General features: G+C 38.5%; 3 protein-coding genes, 1 long non-coding RNA gene and 1 other non-coding gene across 7 annotated transcripts; 3 read left to right on the top strand and 2 right to left on the bottom strand.

Moving 5' to 3' along the window:
* The first annotated feature begins 2,138 nt into the window (after positions 1–2,138).
* On the top strand, positions 2,139–4,429 carry LOC141841965 (protein NEGATIVE GRAVITROPIC RESPONSE OF ROOTS-like). Its single transcript, XM_074730169.1, has 6 exons — positions 2,139–2,268; positions 2,349–2,424; positions 3,057–3,595; positions 3,689–3,848; positions 3,940–3,984; positions 4,077–4,429. Exons 1-5 carry the CDS (start codon positions 2,263–2,265, stop codon positions 3,957–3,959), a joined length of 801 nt encoding a protein of 266 aa, XP_074586270.1. The 5' UTR covers positions 2,139–2,262; the 3' UTR covers positions 3,960–3,984; positions 4,077–4,429.
* Positions 4,430–7,074: 2,645 nt separating this feature from the next.
* On the bottom strand, positions 7,075–7,146 carry TRNAP-AGG (transfer RNA proline (anticodon AGG)). The gene has a single exon. It is a non-coding gene; the product is annotated as a tRNA-Pro (tRNA).
* Positions 7,147–10,162: 3,016 nt separating this feature from the next.
* LOC141842203 (uncharacterized) lies at positions 10,163–11,583 on the bottom strand. 3 transcript variants are annotated; one of them, XR_012602865.1, is made up of 3 exons: positions 11,367–11,583; positions 10,575–10,901; positions 10,163–10,434 (listed from the first exon to the last, which is right to left on the bottom strand). It is a non-coding gene; the product is annotated as an uncharacterized LOC141842203 (long non-coding RNA). The 3 variants fall into 3 exon arrangements; XR_012602864.1 differs by having other exon boundaries at positions 11,375–11,583; XR_012602863.1 differs by lacking the exon at positions 10,575–10,901 and having other exon boundaries at positions 11,375–11,583.
* Positions 11,584–12,180: 597 nt separating this feature from the next.
* On the top strand, positions 12,181–13,676 carry LOC141840027 (homeobox-leucine zipper protein HOX21-like). Its single transcript, XM_074727910.1, has 3 exons — positions 12,181–12,613; positions 12,681–13,036; positions 13,110–13,676. Exons 1-3 carry the CDS (start codon positions 12,499–12,501, stop codon positions 13,404–13,406), a joined length of 768 nt encoding a protein of 255 aa, XP_074584011.1. The 5' UTR covers positions 12,181–12,498; the 3' UTR covers positions 13,407–13,676.
* A 1,905-nt stretch (positions 13,677–15,581) lies between these two features.
* Positions 15,582–17,472, top strand: LOC141838213 (putative serine/threonine-protein kinase PBL3). Its single transcript, XM_074725624.1, has 6 exons — positions 15,582–15,826; positions 16,038–16,384; positions 16,472–16,607; positions 16,677–16,810; positions 16,891–17,014; positions 17,085–17,472. Exons 1-6 carry the CDS (start codon positions 15,763–15,765, stop codon positions 17,411–17,413), a joined length of 1,134 nt encoding a protein of 377 aa, XP_074581725.1. The 5' UTR covers positions 15,582–15,762; the 3' UTR covers positions 17,414–17,472.
* Positions 17,473–17,558: the final 86 nt, after the last annotated feature.

The following is a 17,558-nucleotide window of genomic DNA, read 5'->3' as shown; positions in this document are numbered from 1 at the left end:
CAAAGCTCAATCCAACTGCACCATTGAGTCATTTATTGACCCCATAGGTCAATTTTATATATTTTTTTATAGTTTATAATAAAAAAGGAAAACTTAAATTTAGGTTGATTCTACTTTACTAAGTGGTGTGATCAAACTGACTAGTACTGAGTCCATGGTGGCCTCTATCCAAGTCAATTATTTCTATAAATTGATATCCAAATTCTTATAGGCTTATAAGGTTTAGGGAACTTAATACTGGATCTACTGGTTTAGAAACGTGCAGTTTGTTGTATATCTAGAAATGGTACATTTGTTAAGATCTAGTGTCACAGACAAGTTTGACTTGACATGACAAATTTGCTGTAGGTATTCATAATAAAATTGATTTTTAAGCTGCAATTTGGTCCTTATGATTCCTGTAATTGAATGAGCTTGTTGAATGATATCTTGGGAAGTCTAAAATCACTAAACCATTGTTTAGAAGCCTAGCACAATTATCAGTGGCTTAGAACCTAATTACATGCATATGCAAAATCGTTGATGTTAGCTATGAAATTGTAATAGCCAAGATAGGAGCAGGTTTAGAAGAGTTAAAAGTGTTGAGGTAGTTTACAAATTAAAGAAATGTGTAACATACAGGGATTTCAGATGCGAGAAGTGTAATTGTTTGAAATCTTCGTGTGCTATATTGGTTTCCTTGGCATGATATTGGCAGGTTTTGTGCAGTAAGAAGCAAAATAAGAGTACAGATACCTATGAAATAAGATTATTATTTCTACATTCTACTGAACATTGTCTTGAACCGATTTATGCATCAGATAATAGAATGTCTATGCATATTCATGAGATTCACCACATAACATATATAAATGTTACATATTTCTCCAGGGTCAGTTTACTTGGATGTAAGACACGAGAGGGAAAAGAAAAGTGATATAATAATGTACATAATGATGGAGCTTCATATGTAATTTTGTGAGCCTTTCTTCCCCCCTTTTGAATTTCCATCCAAGTAAACACAGCCTAAATCTTCAATTGACTTGCCCTAATGATATTGATTTTTAATTTAACCAAATTAATATATTTATGAATGAACTAGATGAGAATAAGATTATAAATATTGTTTAATATAATTTCAATATGACAGATGAACAAATAAAGGATTAATAGGGAAAACTATACTTATAAAAGACATTATATTTATTAGTTTACATAAATTTTTTGTGTATTGTATAGTTTGGATCTTCTCAAGCATTCAGACACAGGTTGCTTGCACATTGTTAATCTATAACTAGTAGCTATAATTTCTGATTTTAATTTTGTTATATATATATATATATAACAAGGGGCTCATATGTATTTTCTTAAATGCTATGCACCTGAATGTATACTGATTGCATACACTTTTTAAAACCATTTTTTGAGAACTGTGAAAAATAAGATGTTTTTTTTCAGATATTTAAATTGAGCTTAAGTTCAGATTCTTAGGAAAAAATACAATCACACTCATTTCATTTCACCAATAATTTCAGGTATTGGTGGGTGGTTGCAACCAAGGACTAAAGTTTCGGTACCAGTTTTGGCCTCAAGCATGAGATGCACAGCATTAGAGCTGACTTATATCAATTATCAACATATTGATCAATTGTTGAGGTAAAAATCCGTTTAGAGTACTTCACAATGATTAAAATCTTTGGCATGCACTCCAAGTTATTTCTGCTCAAATCAAAATGCTTCCATCATTTCTTTTTTCATTTTATTGTTGCTAGTATGATAGCAAATTTAGGAATGTTTTTTTAATCCATTTTCGATAATGGATGAAAATTTCCAGAATACTAGAAACACAATTGATTGTTTAGAACCCAAATGGACAATTTGGATTTATTGCTTAGAGATAAGATATATCTGCAGGGAATTTTTGTTTTTATGGTTATTTGACTTCTGAGAGAAGGGTGCAGCAACCTAGATGGCTAAAAAGTAGCTTCAGGGGCTGAAGTATTCACTCTAGGGAATCGGACCTTAAACTATTCCTAATAATAAATGGGGAGTTGCCATCTGCTACTATATAATTCTTTTACTACTCTATTTAACCATCCTCACTGCCTATTAGCTCAAATCCATATTTCTGAGAACTGACTTTCTTTTCTTCCATTTTATCCACTGAAGGGCGGTGCACTCGTAGTTTCACATTCTTGGACAAGAACAAGGCAGGCTTTTGAGTCGAATTTCATTGGCTAAGGCATCCACAAGGGGTTCTTTGTGTTTGGTTAGATTAGAACCATGGGAGTAAGGAACAGAAAACACTTGAACTAGCTTTTGAGTTCCCCTGCAGGAATCCTGGTTTTGATGTTATTTCTTGGATTTAGATATTCAACTGGGTGCAAAACAAGTTCAATGGGAGGCGGGAGAAGAGATTTGATGCAGGAACGTGCTCAGCCCATTGTAAGTGATGATTACCTCTCTCAGGAAAAATGTGCTACTTAATTTTCTTCTATTGGCTACCCAAATCTTTCATTTTCCTTTTAATTATATTATTGTGAAATGTAGAATACATGTGTTGCTTTGATATGTAGGAGTTCAATCTTTAGATGTGTTTTTCATATTCATTTGCAACAATAGTGGGCGAAGCACAAATTTGAAAATGCTGCATTCTTGAACATTGTTAAATATTTGAATTGTTATCACTTATCCTAAAGGCTTAAGATGTTAGGAAATGACTAAATTTATAGTATTATGGTATAACATCCCTCATGATTAAGCTGATTTAGGCATGCATGAATGTGAACAAACCACAAGATAGTGCAAGACAACCATTGATGTTGCACAAATGGATCATTACTGAGTGATTAAATAATCAAAGAACAACAGCATGATGAGCCAAAACTCAACTTCTATGGCTTGTATTAGGTGAACATAATTTAAACAGTCAATTAACTGTTAAAGATGCCCAAATGAGGGATTTGTCTTTTGTAATGTTTTCCTGAGAAATTTTAGTTGAAGATGTAGTAAAACATCAATCAAACATCTCATTGCATTGTTGAGAGAAAATTCATATCCACTAACATGTTCTTCAGATAATTCTATGCCTGATGATCTAAAAGAACAGAATGGCATACCACATGCATTGCTAGCAATTGGCACATTTGGGGATAATGAGTTAAAGGAAGAACCTCAGCAAGATGACCAGCCTCAGAACCTGGATTCCTTAGACAAATTATCTAATTTCACCATTGAAGACGCTAACAAATTACAAAAAGAATTAAAAAAGCTATTCTCACACAAGTCCAAGTCCAAGGCTAGTGTTGGATTGGGGATGACCGAAGAAGATAGAGCCAATTTGCCATTGAACAGATTCCTAAATTGTCCGTCGAGCTTGGAGGTTGACAGGACTGTTAGTGCAAAATTCGAGTCATTGGAGAGTGAAAACAGTGGTGATCTGTCACCAATCACCAAGCTCATACTATACAAACTGAAAGATGTGTTGTTGGGTAACCACAATGCCATTAAGAAAAAATCTATTCCCTTTCTTCTGAAGAAGATGTTTATGTGTGGCAGTGGCTTTACACCAGCTCCAAGCTTAAGAGATCCCATAATTGAGTCAAGGATGGACAAGGTATGTTTTCATGCATCGCTATTTCTTTGTTTTTCTTTTGCTTTTTTTTGCTTGTTTTTGATCGAGACAACTAACCACAAATTGAATGAATAGATCTTAAGAGGAATTCTCTCAAAGACAATTTGCCAGCACTGTTCTGCTCCAATTTCATCAAAGAAATATCTAAAGAATAAACAAAAAGAGCAAGTACACAAAGAGGAAGAGGAGTGTAGGAAGAAAGCTAAATCAAAATGGGTCAAAACAGATTCAGAGTGTTAGTTCGACCATCACTGCTACAATGTTTTCCTCTTGTTTTAATTTTTCAGAGTGCATTCATGGATTGATTGTGTTTACCTTACCTCCAGTTATTGTTCTCGAAATCTAGCAACTGATTCTTGAAGATGAACTTGGTAAGCTTGCAAAAGATGACACTGCAAATTTGATGTTCTTCAAAAGTCTAAAAACAATTTTTGTATTTAATACAAGCGAACCTTCTACACAGGTTTGTGCAGGTATGCAATGGAAAGGAAGCTATGTGCATCGGAGAGATTGGAACCTGATGAGAAGAAGAAAAAACTCAAATGTTGCACTGAATAAGCAACGAATGATTCGATACTGGGACTGCAGCTTCTCAATGACATATATGAGTGTGATTCTGAACAAAATGCACAATTGGTATAATTAATTGGTGATGTCTCTGCAATGCAGATCTTTGAATATTCTGCGCATTGTTTGAAGAGTCAGTCAGTTTTGCATACCTAAAGGGAGTTGAGAATTAGTAAAGAAACTTGTAAGATATGCTTCAATGTCTTTTTTTTTTTTCCCTGATATTCTATGCTCGAGCAAAGTAGTTGCACTGATATTATTTGATACTTTTGATCTTATTGTTCATGCTATTATCTTTTCATTATTGCTGTTGATGACTTAATGTACACAGCTCCAGCCAGATCAAGTGTTTAGAACCACTTGTATAGATCATTTGAAGACAATGATGCAAGTGTTATAACCTTCCAGGGTCCACACCACATTTTGTGTGCCAGTTTCTGTACCAGAGGTGGCAATGGGCTGAGTCAATTGGTCGAAACCATCCTCGGTATACTCTAACCCTTTCCATGTCTGACATAGTATAATCCTATACATGCCTGGCTCGACAAGGAGTGCAAACTTGCAAGTAGGCACCAAGTCAGACAGTCTTGACTTGTGCTTTGTTTGATTGGGGGGGGGGGGGGGGGGTTTCCTTAGGGTACATCCATCAGCATGATGCCTAACTAATCTAGTTGTGTGGATAAAATTATAAAAGATTATTCAATTAAAACTAAATTAGTTGTGGATTCTTTGCCCCATTGTAAATTTGTATACTTTTAATACAAAATAGACACACATTTAGTGTGTATTTATAAGTTATACTGTATACTGTGATTCTCTTCTTACAATGGCTTGACTGAAGAAGATCAAGGAGCTGCAAAGCTCATAAACATGACCAGAAGAACCTCAGAGAGTGATCAGATCACACATTACCTGAGTGCTTCTGTTAGATGATCAAGGTACTTGAAAATATTTGCTTTGCAAATTCACCAGAGTTTAGGATATATTTAAAATCAGCCATGACTTTTAACTTCCAGAGACAGATGCAGATGAACTACTACACAATCAAACAACCTTCTTGGGTGCAGAGATCAAGTTACTGCATCCATGACCAGGTAAAAAGTCTGAGACCTTGTACTGAAAGTTCGACTTCATGTAGCAGAAACCACATTTGCTTGCCTTAAAATTTCAGATTAGCAGTATATGCCTGTGGATCTGTTGATTCTGATATTCTAGAAAAACAGTTTTTTTTTGTGTATTTTATCAGATCACACATTCCAGATTGCTTGGCTTAATATTTGTATGTTTTTTTTTTTGAGGATTTTCTTGATTTCTAGAAAAACAGTTTTTTATGTGTATTTTATCATATTCTTTCTTGATAAATGTTACTTCATTAAGGATCAAGAACATCAATAATTACCCTCGGGACATAGCTGAGTTGGTTACGACGGAGCAGACTTGCAGAAGAGGACAAGGATTTGAATCTCGACAAAACCGAGCAATACCCTTTTCCGTAATCAATTGCCTCGATTTACCTACGTAGGCCTGTGGGGCTATCATGTAACAGTAGGACACCTACGTAGTCTTTGAGACATTTAAGGAGTTTCAGTTGTGGCGTATTCATTGTAAATGTTTTTGATTTACTCTTCTGCAAAAATGTAGAATCCGCCACCCTAGCGGCCCCACATGGTAAAAAAAAAATTGCAGTTGGTCACGATGGAGGAAGGTATTGTCTTGGCTTCGTCGAGATTCGAACCCTTGTCTTCTTCTGCAAGTCTGCTTTGTTGTAACCAACTCAGCTATGCCTCGAGGGCTTCTTGATTTACTCTGATGATTAATGAAATTTTTATAAAGCCGGACTGATCACTCCATAACCATAATTCATCGAGCCGAAAGGTTGAATATATAATGTTAACTAAAAAATAAAAATAAATACTAATAAAACATCAACAAATAGCTCCCGGATGCTATGGTCTAAGTAACGATGATGTCTAATTATCATTTTTTTTTATTGATAAAAGGTGGGACGGACTTCTAAGTAACGATATTTAAGACATTACATTTGGAGAATTTGAAAATTCTATGAAAAATTTATGTAGGATCGATTCGATCACTTCTAAAATTAATTGGATCGTACATTCAAGAGAGCAACTAAAAATATCAGAGTCTGAATCCTACTAAAGATGAATGTTTTAAAGGCTAATTTTTTTAATGTGCATAAGTTGTGTTTTATTTAATAAGGTGAATCAAGGGAAATCGTCTACCTATTCTAATTTTTATGGTTATATATTCATTATTACTAATGCAAAACAATGAGTGGAAAAAATAATTTAAAACTAGATATTACAATTTTAAAAAAATTGAACAAGTTATTGTATGAAAGATAATATACTTTAAAATATAAAATATCCATTGTATGTAATAAATTATTGGCCGATTAAAAAAACTATACAGATAATTTATTATGGTTAGATAGGTTTATTCATTTGGATATTTACATATACAGATAAAAAGATGCCTTTCTCAAAAATTTCAAATAATAATTTTAATTTCTGAACATTTTTTTCATATATATTTAATTATAAATATAAGGTCTATAGTTATCAATGAAACTAATATGAATCAGATCAATTATTCACCATGTCTTCAGAAAACATTATTTTTTTTTGGAATTGTTGGGTTTTTAAATCGAGTGATGACGCTAATAAATTTTGATTCACCAAAATATCTATATCCTAAACTACTTGATATTTTATATTTTAAAAATTAATTACTGCATATTCTTAAAACATTATAAATATCCTAAAGTACTTGACACTTTATATTTTAAAAATTAACTACTAAAATGACTGAAATTGCGAAATTTAATATGAACAATTAATTTTATCAAAAATTTTGGAAAATAAAACAAAAATGGGGCATTCCGAGAATTGAACTCGGGACCTCTCGCACCCTAAGCGAGAATCATACCACTAGACCAAATGCCCTTTGCATTTTGACGTCGTTCTTAATATATAACATGTTTTTATAAATTAGAGTTTTGTTCGAACCTCACACCACAACCAGCAAGCGAGCGATCGTGTTACAGGATATTAAAAGACTAGGCGATTTTAGATGGTAATAAACGAGCCCAATTTTAATAGTTTTATTTTAATTTCATGTAGTTTGATTTTTTTTTTCTTTTAGAAATTTCAATCAATCATGATCGTCTAAAATTATTTTTTTTAAAAAAATATATAATTTGATAAACAACAAAGCAAATTTTTAATAAAATCGACTAGACTAATCTTGAAAGTAATCAATTCCATTTGATAAAAAAAATTTCATCAACTATCAAAATAAATTAAAATTGCAAATAAATCCTGACAAATGATCAAACATTATAAATTTTTTTCCGAACTCCTAAAATATAATATATCATAAATAAAATTTGAACTCTCTACGCTTAAGGAACTCATCTTATCTCTTACCATCTCATTATAATCCCAATGACTTGTACAGCAGCTGTGTGCACACAAGAAATGGTACAACCTCATGCAGATCTTATTAAGAGTCACTAAAAGTATGTTGACAAACCTGAAAAATCATGAGAACCAAAGAAATCAATCTTTCGGCAATGGAATGGTTCTTGTGACGCGATGCTACCCAACTCTTATTTTGCTCACAAACAATATGATTTGTGAAGATGCAGGTAACAAAATGTGGCAGCTTCAACCGATGAGCCAATCAGTGAGTACCTCTCGTCGAACTTATCGAATCAAAAGCTAGTAGAGATGCCAAACTCATCCATGTCGACACATTCATGTTGTCAGTCGGTATACCTTAGTTGAAATCAGGTTGGCCAGTTGAGGTAAGACATCGGTGCCACATCCTACTGTTTGGATCGACATGCCTGGCCGATGCTATGACTTCAGTAATTGGGAAATATACATTGTGTGTGTTGCATATCCCAGTCGTAATGCCACTGAACCCAGCGAATGCACCATGTACCTGAAACATAAAAAGAGAGCAGCCTCTATAAGAGGGGAAAACATGTCATACATAATATTCGTGAGTCGTAGCCAGATAGGTGAACTGCTATCATAAAGTAAAAGCAAAGTAGGTTGTGAGTACTCTGTTGATGTAGTAGTTACGAGTCCATCGCAAAAATGTTAAAATAGTTTACAACAGATTAAATTGGCGAATTTGAATGTAGTGAATTTTTCGAAGACAGTTATTGCTTGAAGAAATGATAAATCAACTATTCAACTCATCTTAGAAAAATAAAGCTTCAGGTTCAATAAGTTGAAGAGTTCGTTTGCAAGAAAACGCAGAGCAAACTAACGAAATTCAAGAAAATACACGAGAACACACTGTGCGGCCAGTTCAATAAGTTTTTAGACCTATGGCAAATTCCATTACCTCCTCCAGCCTCATCTCCACACTAGTGAAAACACTGAACATACTGGATGACGAGCAGATATTGAAATCGACAAAAACTATTGAAACAAGGTGCTAGTGTAAAACAAAGTTTATTTTTCAAGAACATACATTCGGAGAACAAATAATTAACAAAAAATATTTCTATTAGATGTGCAGCAAAACAGAGATTCTTACAGCATTCTGGTCTAGTAAAGTGCAAAGAATTGCATCTGATGCATTTGCACGGATCACTCAGATCATATAGGTTGGGTCAATGTGCTTCAGATCAGCCGGAATATCAATATTCTTGAAATGACTTTTGATCTGTGAAAAAATGGCATGTCATTACAAAAAGCTGCTCAGTATAAACAAAGTATAAATCAACTGTACGGGTACAAATTTGCATAACCCAAACTTGGAATTAAAAAGGCAATGTTTTGCAGTTAGCTACAACGGCAAAGTGTATGTATGCAAAGAATTCATATTTAGAGACTGAGAGATAAACAATAAAAGAAGACGAGGAGGTTAAAGGAGAAATCATAAGTGCAAAAAACATTTCTTGCCTCATTAATTCCTTGGGAGTTCATTGTTTCAATTATGAGCAAACACTTAACTTAAGCAGATAGAATAAATTCTTAGTAAATATGTCACATCCAGTGACAAATAGATATTATTGAGAAACACCAATTGAAAATTTGGATAGATACTAAAAATTTCACTAAATGAAAAAGGAAGAAACATTAAGAATGATTCCAGTCTACATAAGCAAAGATACAAACGCATTACCCTCAACTAACCATATTCATTACTGAGACATTCAGAGTTTATTTCTGAAATATGTCAAAGTTTGACGACGCCTATTTATCAGCACAACCAAGCGATATTAACTGGTGGCTACTAGCAGCCTTCTGAATTTGTGATGTCTATTAGTGTGAGAAAGGTCTAAAATTTTTAAGCTTTGGCAAAAAAAAAAAACAGCATTTGCCCATCTGTTATTGCAAAGAATCCAAAGTACATGTACATTTTTCTCCTTTTGCAACAAAAGTGAAGTAGATGTTATTATGATACATCACCTGCTGCTTAATGTTTATGGCATTCAGGGTCAATCTCTTAATCTTGGTGATTATCAACTGTTTCCATCTTTCCAGCTGGAAGATGGATAAAAACAATAAGATACATCAGGTATGGTGAGTGAACAATAAATAAGTGTAAAAAAAAGTGTATTGACCTCTCAATTACTACGTGACTCAGATAGATGAAGTTCTAACTTGTTGATGGCAATAAACACTTCAACAAATCAGTTAATTCACTCTTCCTCTTCAGTGAAATTGCAATGGGCATAAGCCAGTATAACATAACATATGTTTGGCTCTAGAAACAGTTTTCTCTTTTTATCAATTTCTTTAGAGATTGAACTGCAACTATCAACACTTACATAAGTGAGTTAACTCACTCTCACTCCTTAGGCATGTATTTCATGGGGCTAAAGCAGCATAATGCAACATAAATTTGGTTTCTGAAACCAGTTTCCACTTCTCTCCATATCAAACACGAATTGAACAGCAATGAATTAAGAGGCAATACAGTAGGATAAGAGTGTCCTTTGGAAGAGAAAAATAATCTCTTATCATGAAAACAAGCTCTTCAGTACATGCTATCAGTGTTAGTACATGGAAGAAATTGTGTGAATATACGTTTTGATTGCAAGACCAAGTCATTCGGTACTTGAGAGCTATAGAAAACTGTATTTGATAAGAAGAATAACCAAATGTTTCTGTCCAGCAGTACACACCTTGGGTAATGCTCTGTCATCATCATTCACGTAGCCATTCCATATGTCACTGGCTGCCCCATTACCATCAACTAAAGGGATCCTGCAGAAATCAAACAACAATTTCTTGATAAATATCTGGGCATGGCAAAATATTTGCTATTAAGGAAAATCAATTTAATAACTATAAATGAAAGGTAATTTTCTTAATGGAAAAGGCTTGTTGCGCAAACAATGGATCACCTGCTTTTGTGTGAGAATGTGGTCTTGGCTTAATGTCAAGAATATCCCTCAAATGTGGTAAACTAAATCGTTTATCAAAATCCTTCTGGAATCTCTTTTTCCAATCAGGATCACTAAAATCAATTTTGTGGTTTCACAACAGATGGTCTAGAATTTATGATTTGAGATTCATCTTTAATCACTCTAGTAAACATTCTGATCCTTGCACATCGGGAGTTTCCCAGTTGGGAACTGGAACAGAACTTTATACCATGTTGGCGCAGGCCAATTAAGTCAACACCATTAGCTGCTGCTGTAAAAGCCATTGTGCAAATGTGGCAGAGATTTCTGATGAAGAAAGCATGAATATGAGCAAATTGAGAATGATTATATTGCAGTTCTTACGACAGTAAATTTGAGATGTTGTGGAGAATCTCGTTAAGTATTGAAATTGTAAGAGGAAAAAAAAAACAGAGCAATCAATCCCTGGACAAAAAATGAACAGAGATGACTAAGTCAAATCCTTTCTCAAACCTAAACAACCGTATAACCAATGTTGGAAGTGTATATCTAGTTCCACCAAACCTAAGCAATGAATCATAGATCCGCCGAAGAAAAATACGCAAAGAACCTAATCGGCAATCTAGAAACCCATACACGAGGCCTGAAGTCACTAGATCACCAAGAACAACACCATGATAGCACCAAGCTCAGTAGAACCTCCATGATCCTCCCGAATGAAGAAGAAGAAGAAAAGAAAAGAAGAATCACTTCATAGGATGGAAAGAGGTACAAGATTGGGAGGTTTCCTACCAGCTCACCTCGAAATTGCTGTCTGATCGATCCTCCTATTCGTTGCTAGCACCCTTCTCCTCGCCTCCAGAATCCGCTCAGTCCCATGGAGGGGGTGCTGACCGCGATTAGTACCTCGTCCAGCAGCAGGCGGAGATCGTCGGAGATCTGCGGATCCAGCGTGAATTGGGAACTGGCGAGAAAAAGGGTCGACGGTCGCCGGATCATGAGCTTGAGAGAAATGATGCCGACATATTGGACGGTTGAGATTACGACACGTAAGATAGATCGTCGATCTCGGGATTCCATTGCTTTTGGTGTCCTTCGCGCGGAAAATGAAAAAGAAAAAAAATCCTACAAAATTATCTTAATGCCAGTGGTTGTATACAATAAAAATAATTATTTGAATTTAAAAGACATGATTCATTAATTTTAAATAAATATAAATAAATTTTTATCAAAGTAAATATTAAATTTATTTGTAAATATTTCATTCAATATGACTCTGCTAATAATAATCAAGTGTGTACTAAACAAAGGACTGCTGACGAGTGAGATAGAACAAGGCTCACAATAGCTGTATACGTGTTAGGTAGCAGTCCCAGCAGCCGATGGGCCCCATCCCCAGATTCCTCCTCCCCCTTCCTTTCTCTTCGAGGGCCATCTCTCTTAAAAACTTATTTTGTCGCTGTCTGTCCAAGAATCTCAGCGCCACTCACCACCCTCCTCCTCCTCCTCCTCCTCCTCCTCTCCTTTCTTACTAACCTCCGTAGCTAATCTGAGTTTAGCTTACCAGTTACCACCTGCACACACACTGTCCGTTTTCAGCATTATTTCTGTTTCACCTCCACGCAGCGGAATTCAGACAGCAAACAATTTGGAGTATTAATTTGCTGTCCACAGCCCATTGGGAGGAGGAAGAAGAAAACAAAAGATATGGAGCAATCTCAGCCCCACTCCAGAGAAGATGTCGAACATGTTTATGGTATTAAGCACACTGCTTAACCTAAACCTGAACCTTCTTCTGTTGCTGGCGATGGTACTAAATCAAGTTACAGTAGTGCAGTTGGTAAAAAATAAGATTTTTTTAACATTATTGAATTTTTTATGATATATTTCCACACCTCGGCTTTCATTTGCTGCAAATTGGGGTATGGCTTCATCGTCATCCTTCAGTTCCTTCTTCTCCCCGGACTACGTGCTGCATGTGCAGAAGCAGCAGCCGTCGCAAGCGCTGGCGCAGGCTGCCCCGTGCAGTGATCTCGGAGGTGAGTTCTTTGATTTGCTACCTGCGCATCATTTGATCCGTGCGGTGAAGGTCGTTGGGTGGTGCAGTGGTGCCGTTTTCGAGGATCGGAGAGATGGCGAAAGCCGCCGCCGACTACGAGGAGTTGTCGGAGGAGGACGGGATGCCGCCGGCGGAGAAGAAGAGGAGGCTGAACGTGGAGCAGGTGAGGACGCTGGAGAAGTACTTTGAGCAGGGGAACAAGTTGGAGCCCGAGAGGAAAATGCAGCTGGCGGTGGCGCTGGGGCTGCAGCCGAGGCAGGTGGCCATCTGGTTCCAGAACCGGCGAGCCCGGTGGAAGACCAAGCAATTGGAGAAAGACTACGACGCGCTCAAGCGACAGCTCGAGGCCGTGAAATCCGAGAACGAGACCCTGCAGGCGCACAACGACAAGCTCCAAACTGAGGTACAGACGACTGCTCATCGATTCCGAACACGATCTGATCAAGGATCCTTAATCGAACACAAAGTTCATGCAGATCATGGCTCTCAGAGGGAGAGAGACGTCGGAGCTGATCAACCTCAACAAAGAAACAGAAGGATCATGTAGCGAGAACAGCTCCGAGATCAACTTGGACATGGCGAGCGCCTCCTTGCATCCTCACCAGGTCCTACCTTTCTTGGCGTCGATTAGGCCGGCGGAGATGGGGGCGCAGTGCCCCAAGGCCGAGCACGGCGGCGGCGCAGAGGGAAGCTTCAGCAACTTGCTGTGCAGCATGGAAGACCACCACTCTGCTTCCTTCTGGCCATGGCCAGACCACCACAGCTTCCATTGATGTATCAATAATTAGCAGTGCTTGAATTCTACTTGCTTACATATATATTGGTTTCAAACTCGGATCATAGTTAGAAAGATTGCGTTCTTCAGTGACATCAAGAACGCTTATCTTAGGAAATTGGAGGAGTACAAATGGGGAAAGGGAGGAGAGAAGCATGGGATTCACTGTCACTTTCTACTCTGCAAGTTCTTCAACTGCAGCAGAATTCTGTTCATGGATTTTTGTAATTTTACTCTGAACTAACTCTTTAAAAAACTCATAAAATCAGACTTATTTATCAAAATGAACTATGCTTCGAGATCATGCTGATCCTCTGTTTCCCAAAATATAACGGGACGATCACGCAAACAATGGCGCACACAAGGATTCCTCCTGTGAGTTAATTAGATTATAAGTATTAAAAAAGTCGGTCCTGCAAAGTCAATGAAGAAGGGCACTCGATATCACAGCTCAAAAGGCAAAACGACAGAGGGTGGGCCAAAGCACTCACAGGCACAGAGCATTGTTCATCCAACTCACCGATTCCCTTCCCGTCACATCAATTTGAAGAAAAAACAAGGAGATCAATGGACTTCTATAGAGAATTACATGAACTTGGTCGATACTGATGCCTCTGAATCCCCAACATCCTGTGTGTGCTTGTTCTTCCCAATGCCAGATCAAATTTTTAGCATTACCGTTCATGACAAATGACATTAGGGTGGAAGTGTGTTATATTCTTAATATGTAAGTACACCAAATGAAAAAATAAATTGCAACAGAATTATCATCTTCATGTTCCACTTTGAGGAAGCTCCATGGCTACTCTTTTGCTCAGAAGGCTGTTCTTCTTCCACTTCATGGGTGTTCCGGTTGGATATCGTGGATGATCAAACCACCAATCAACAAATCTTCAACTCAAGCACCGTTGCTCCTACCGACGTAAAGATCTGAAGAGAAACTGAACAAATAGATTAGTAGGATGTCGGAGATTTCCGACAGTCTATTTCGACGCTCAAATTAATATCGATAGCAGAATCAAAATAAGTGTGTGTGAGGTTGAGAAGGAGAGCTTTTTATATCTACGATAGAGTTTATATACTTATGAGAAAGAATATTCACGTTGGTCTGGGAATAGATCTCTGTCAAAGGCAAGGGGACAAGTTCTGACGATGGTCATCAAGTGGCCTCAACATGAGGCATCTGAGGGACTAAGTTTGTTAACCTCGTAACTGTCCTGTGACTCGACAATGTTGATTATTCTTGCCTTTTGGTTATAGGCGCAGACATAAAAAGATCCATAGAATCGGATCTGACAACCTCGTAACCGTTCTGATCTTTTGGCAGGGTTTGCATGCTTGAGAAATTTGGCAGCTTCTAGGTCAGGTTGGCTGAAAGGGAGACCGAAATGGTCGAGGTCAGGATGGCCGATTCAAGAGAAAGAGATCAAGAGACCAGAGAGAGACCAAGAGACCGAGATAGTTAAGGTCGAGGTGGCCGAGAGATCGAGATGGTCGAGATTGAGATAGCCGAGAGACCGAGATGATCAAGATCGGGAAGGCTGAGAGACCGAGATCGTCGAGGTTGAGATGACCGAGAGACTAAGAGGCTGAGATGGTCGAGGCTGGGACGACCGAGAGGGAGATCGAGAGACCAAGATGATTAAAGCCGAGATGACCGATAGACTGAGATGGTCACCGAGAGACTAAGATGATTGTGGCTGAGATAATTGAGAGACTGAGATGATACAAGCGGTCGATGCAAAATAGTCCAAAAATTTAGATGATCGAAATCGGAATAGTTGAGAGACCAAGATGATACAAATGGCGCTAGTCCATATAAGATTGACTATTGACTTTTGATTTAACCTATAGACTCGTTCTTTTACTTCTCTGCCATGTAAAATTAATCAAGATCCGCCACATTAATGGGAAAGTCAAGACAAAGAAGAGCCAAATTCTCGTTCAGCCAATTGTCCAACCCGGAGCCTGCGCCAGTGTATGAACTGCTTTGTTTAATTTCTTCCGCCTCACGACTCTAAGAACCTTCATGTTCAGATCCTTCATGGAAAGATTAGTGAAAGAGACTTTGATGTTCACACACATCTTGACTTCAGCATTCGGAATGGTCAATCTGAACTATATGATGTGAGAAAATTCTTCAAATTTAATTAGCTTCCTGAATCCAATCAGATCATAAGGCCGGACTTCTTCCTTCCTTCATTCCTCGGCATTTCCCTTCCCCTCCATCTGTTCTTTCACCAAGCAAAGTCCCTTAGAACCTTTATACACCTCCTAAACCTTCGTTTTTTTTCGCTCTCTCATTTCCATGAATTTCTAATCTCTTCTCCTTCACAATCTCGTCGACAGAGTTCATGGGAAACTGCTTCAGCTGGTTCGCTAGGGCGGACAACTCTCACACCACGCAAAATCCTACTTGTGAGTCTTCAATCGCTTAGTTTTATCTTTTTCCTTCTTAAAGCTGCTATCTTGCAGCTTGGACGAGCTTTGTTTTTGTCTTTGAACTCCTTTTCGGGTAGTTCATGATTCATGAAATATCTGTTCTTGATCTGTTAGTTTCGTTGATCTTACTGCTTAAAGTTGCCATCTTTCAGCTTGATTCTAAGAATCCAATCCTGTTCATATACAGATGTTACAAGAGCCATAACCAGCAGAACCAACGCAGCTTCTTCTCTTCCTTCGACACTGACATCTTCGATCTCGTCGAATCTTTACTCGATTTCCTACAACGGAACCTTCGCCGGCGGAGCTCTTCCGGCGCCGGAACCCGAAGGGGAAATTCTGTCTTCCAATCTGATGGACTTCAGTCTCAACGATCTAAAAAACGCCACCAAGAACTTTCGCCCCGAGAATCTCGTCGGGGAAGGCGGCTTTGGTCACGTGTACAAAGGTTGGATCGGTGAGCCGTCGTCGGCCATGGTTGTCGCTGTGAAGAAACTTAAACCTGATGTAATTCAGGGCCACAATGAATGGCTGGTACGATCGACAACGCTATCCAACAGGCTGCTTAGTTCTTCCTGCTCTCTGAACGTCGTTGACTGTAACTGTAGCGATTCTTTGCAGACAGAAGTCAACTATCTGGGTCAACTCCACCACCCGAACCTGGTCAAGCTGATCGGCTACTGCTCGGAGGGCGACAACCGGCTCCTGGTCTACGAGTTCATGCCGAGAGGAAGCTTGGAGAACCACCTCAACAGAAGTGAGCAACAAAGTTCAAATCTCTCATCACAGATCGATCGAGCAATAAAATCTTCTGCTCTCTCTGCAGGAGCTGCTGAACCTCTGCCTTGGGAAACCAGGATCAAAGTTGCAGTTCAAGCTGCCAGAGGCCTATCGTATCTGAACGACGAGTGCCAGATCATCTACCGAGACGTGAAGTCGTCGAACATACTTCTCGACTTAGTGAGTATCAGACATTCGATCCTGCAAGCGAGAGTTTCATGAATCTCACAGCCGGTTTCGCCCTGTTCCGATCGATGCAGGAGTTCAACGCGAAACTTTCCGACTTCGGCTTGGCTAAAGACGGACCGACCGGCGACGACACTCACGTATCGACTCGCATCATGGGGACCTATGGATATGCAGCTCCAGAGTACATCGCCACAGGTGATCATCTATCCCTGATCCATGATCTGTACTAAACTGTTGCTTGAGCGATCTCCGTTGTGTGTCTCAGGCAGGCTTTCGGTGAAGGCCGATGTGTACAGCTTCGGGGTTGTGCTGCTGGAGATTCTCACGGGGCGACGAGCTTTCAACAGAGAAAGAGTCGGCGTAGAGCAGAAGCTTGTGGACTGGGCGATGCCTCAATTGGGCAACAAGCACAAGCTGAGGCGGATCGCCGACCCGAAGCTCGGCGGCGAGTATCCGAAGAAGGGGGCGCTCGAGCTCAGCCTCCTCGCTCAGCAATGCATCGGAGATGAACCGAAGAAGCGCCCTTCCATGTCTCAGGTCCTGGCCTCCCTTGAGAAACTGCAAGATGGTCTGAAGATGGTCGCGCGGTCGTAGGTGCTTACTCCACGGATCGACCATCAATGGTGTGATTCTCCAACGATCACATTTCTACAATTGGCAAGTTCTCTTTGATGTGTGTGGCTTGAGTTTGCAAATATTTACTTGTAGGTGCATAGATTCATTCAAAACAGAGAAGAGA

This window comes from Curcuma longa, chromosome 11, assembly GCF_044706935.1.
Source record: "Curcuma longa cultivar G26 ecotype Majalengka, Jawa Barat chromosome 11, ITB_CL_G26_1.1, whole genome shotgun sequence".
In the NCBI taxonomy this organism is placed as follows: domain Eukaryota; kingdom Viridiplantae; phylum Streptophyta; class Magnoliopsida; order Zingiberales; family Zingiberaceae; genus Curcuma; species Curcuma longa.
This window is presented reverse-complemented; position numbering and strand designations above follow the sequence as displayed.

Bases quoted from the DNA above. Each gene is read 5' to 3' on its own strand.
- LOC141838213 (XM_074725624.1), top strand. From the start codon at position 15,763: ATGGGAAACTGCTTCAGCTGGTTCGCTAGGGCGGACAACTCTCACACC. The intron at 16,608-16,676 runs GTGAGCAACAAA...CTCTCTCTGCAG, and splicing joins GGAGAACCACCTCAACAGAA to GAGCTGCTGAACCTCTGCCT. The intron at 16,811-16,890 runs GTGAGTATCAGA...CGATCGATGCAG, and splicing joins CGAACATACTTCTCGACTTA to GAGTTCAACGCGAAACTTTC.
- LOC141840027 (XM_074727910.1), top strand. From the start codon at position 12,499: ATGGCTTCATCGTCATCCTTCAGTTCCTTCTTCTCCCCGGACTACGTG. The intron at 12,614-12,680 runs GTGAGTTCTTTG...TGGGTGGTGCAG, and splicing joins CCCGTGCAGTGATCTCGGAG to TGGTGCCGTTTTCGAGGATC. The intron at 13,037-13,109 runs GTACAGACGACT...AAGTTCATGCAG, and splicing joins ACGACAAGCTCCAAACTGAG to ATCATGGCTCTCAGAGGGAG.
- LOC141841965 (XM_074730169.1), top strand. The intron at 3,596-3,688 runs GTATGTTTTCAT...TTGAATGAATAG, and splicing joins TTGAGTCAAGGATGGACAAG to ATCTTAAGAGGAATTCTCTC. The intron at 3,849-3,939 runs GTTAGTTCGACC...CCTTACCTCCAG, and splicing joins GGTCAAAACAGATTCAGAGT to TTATTGTTCTCGAAATCTAG.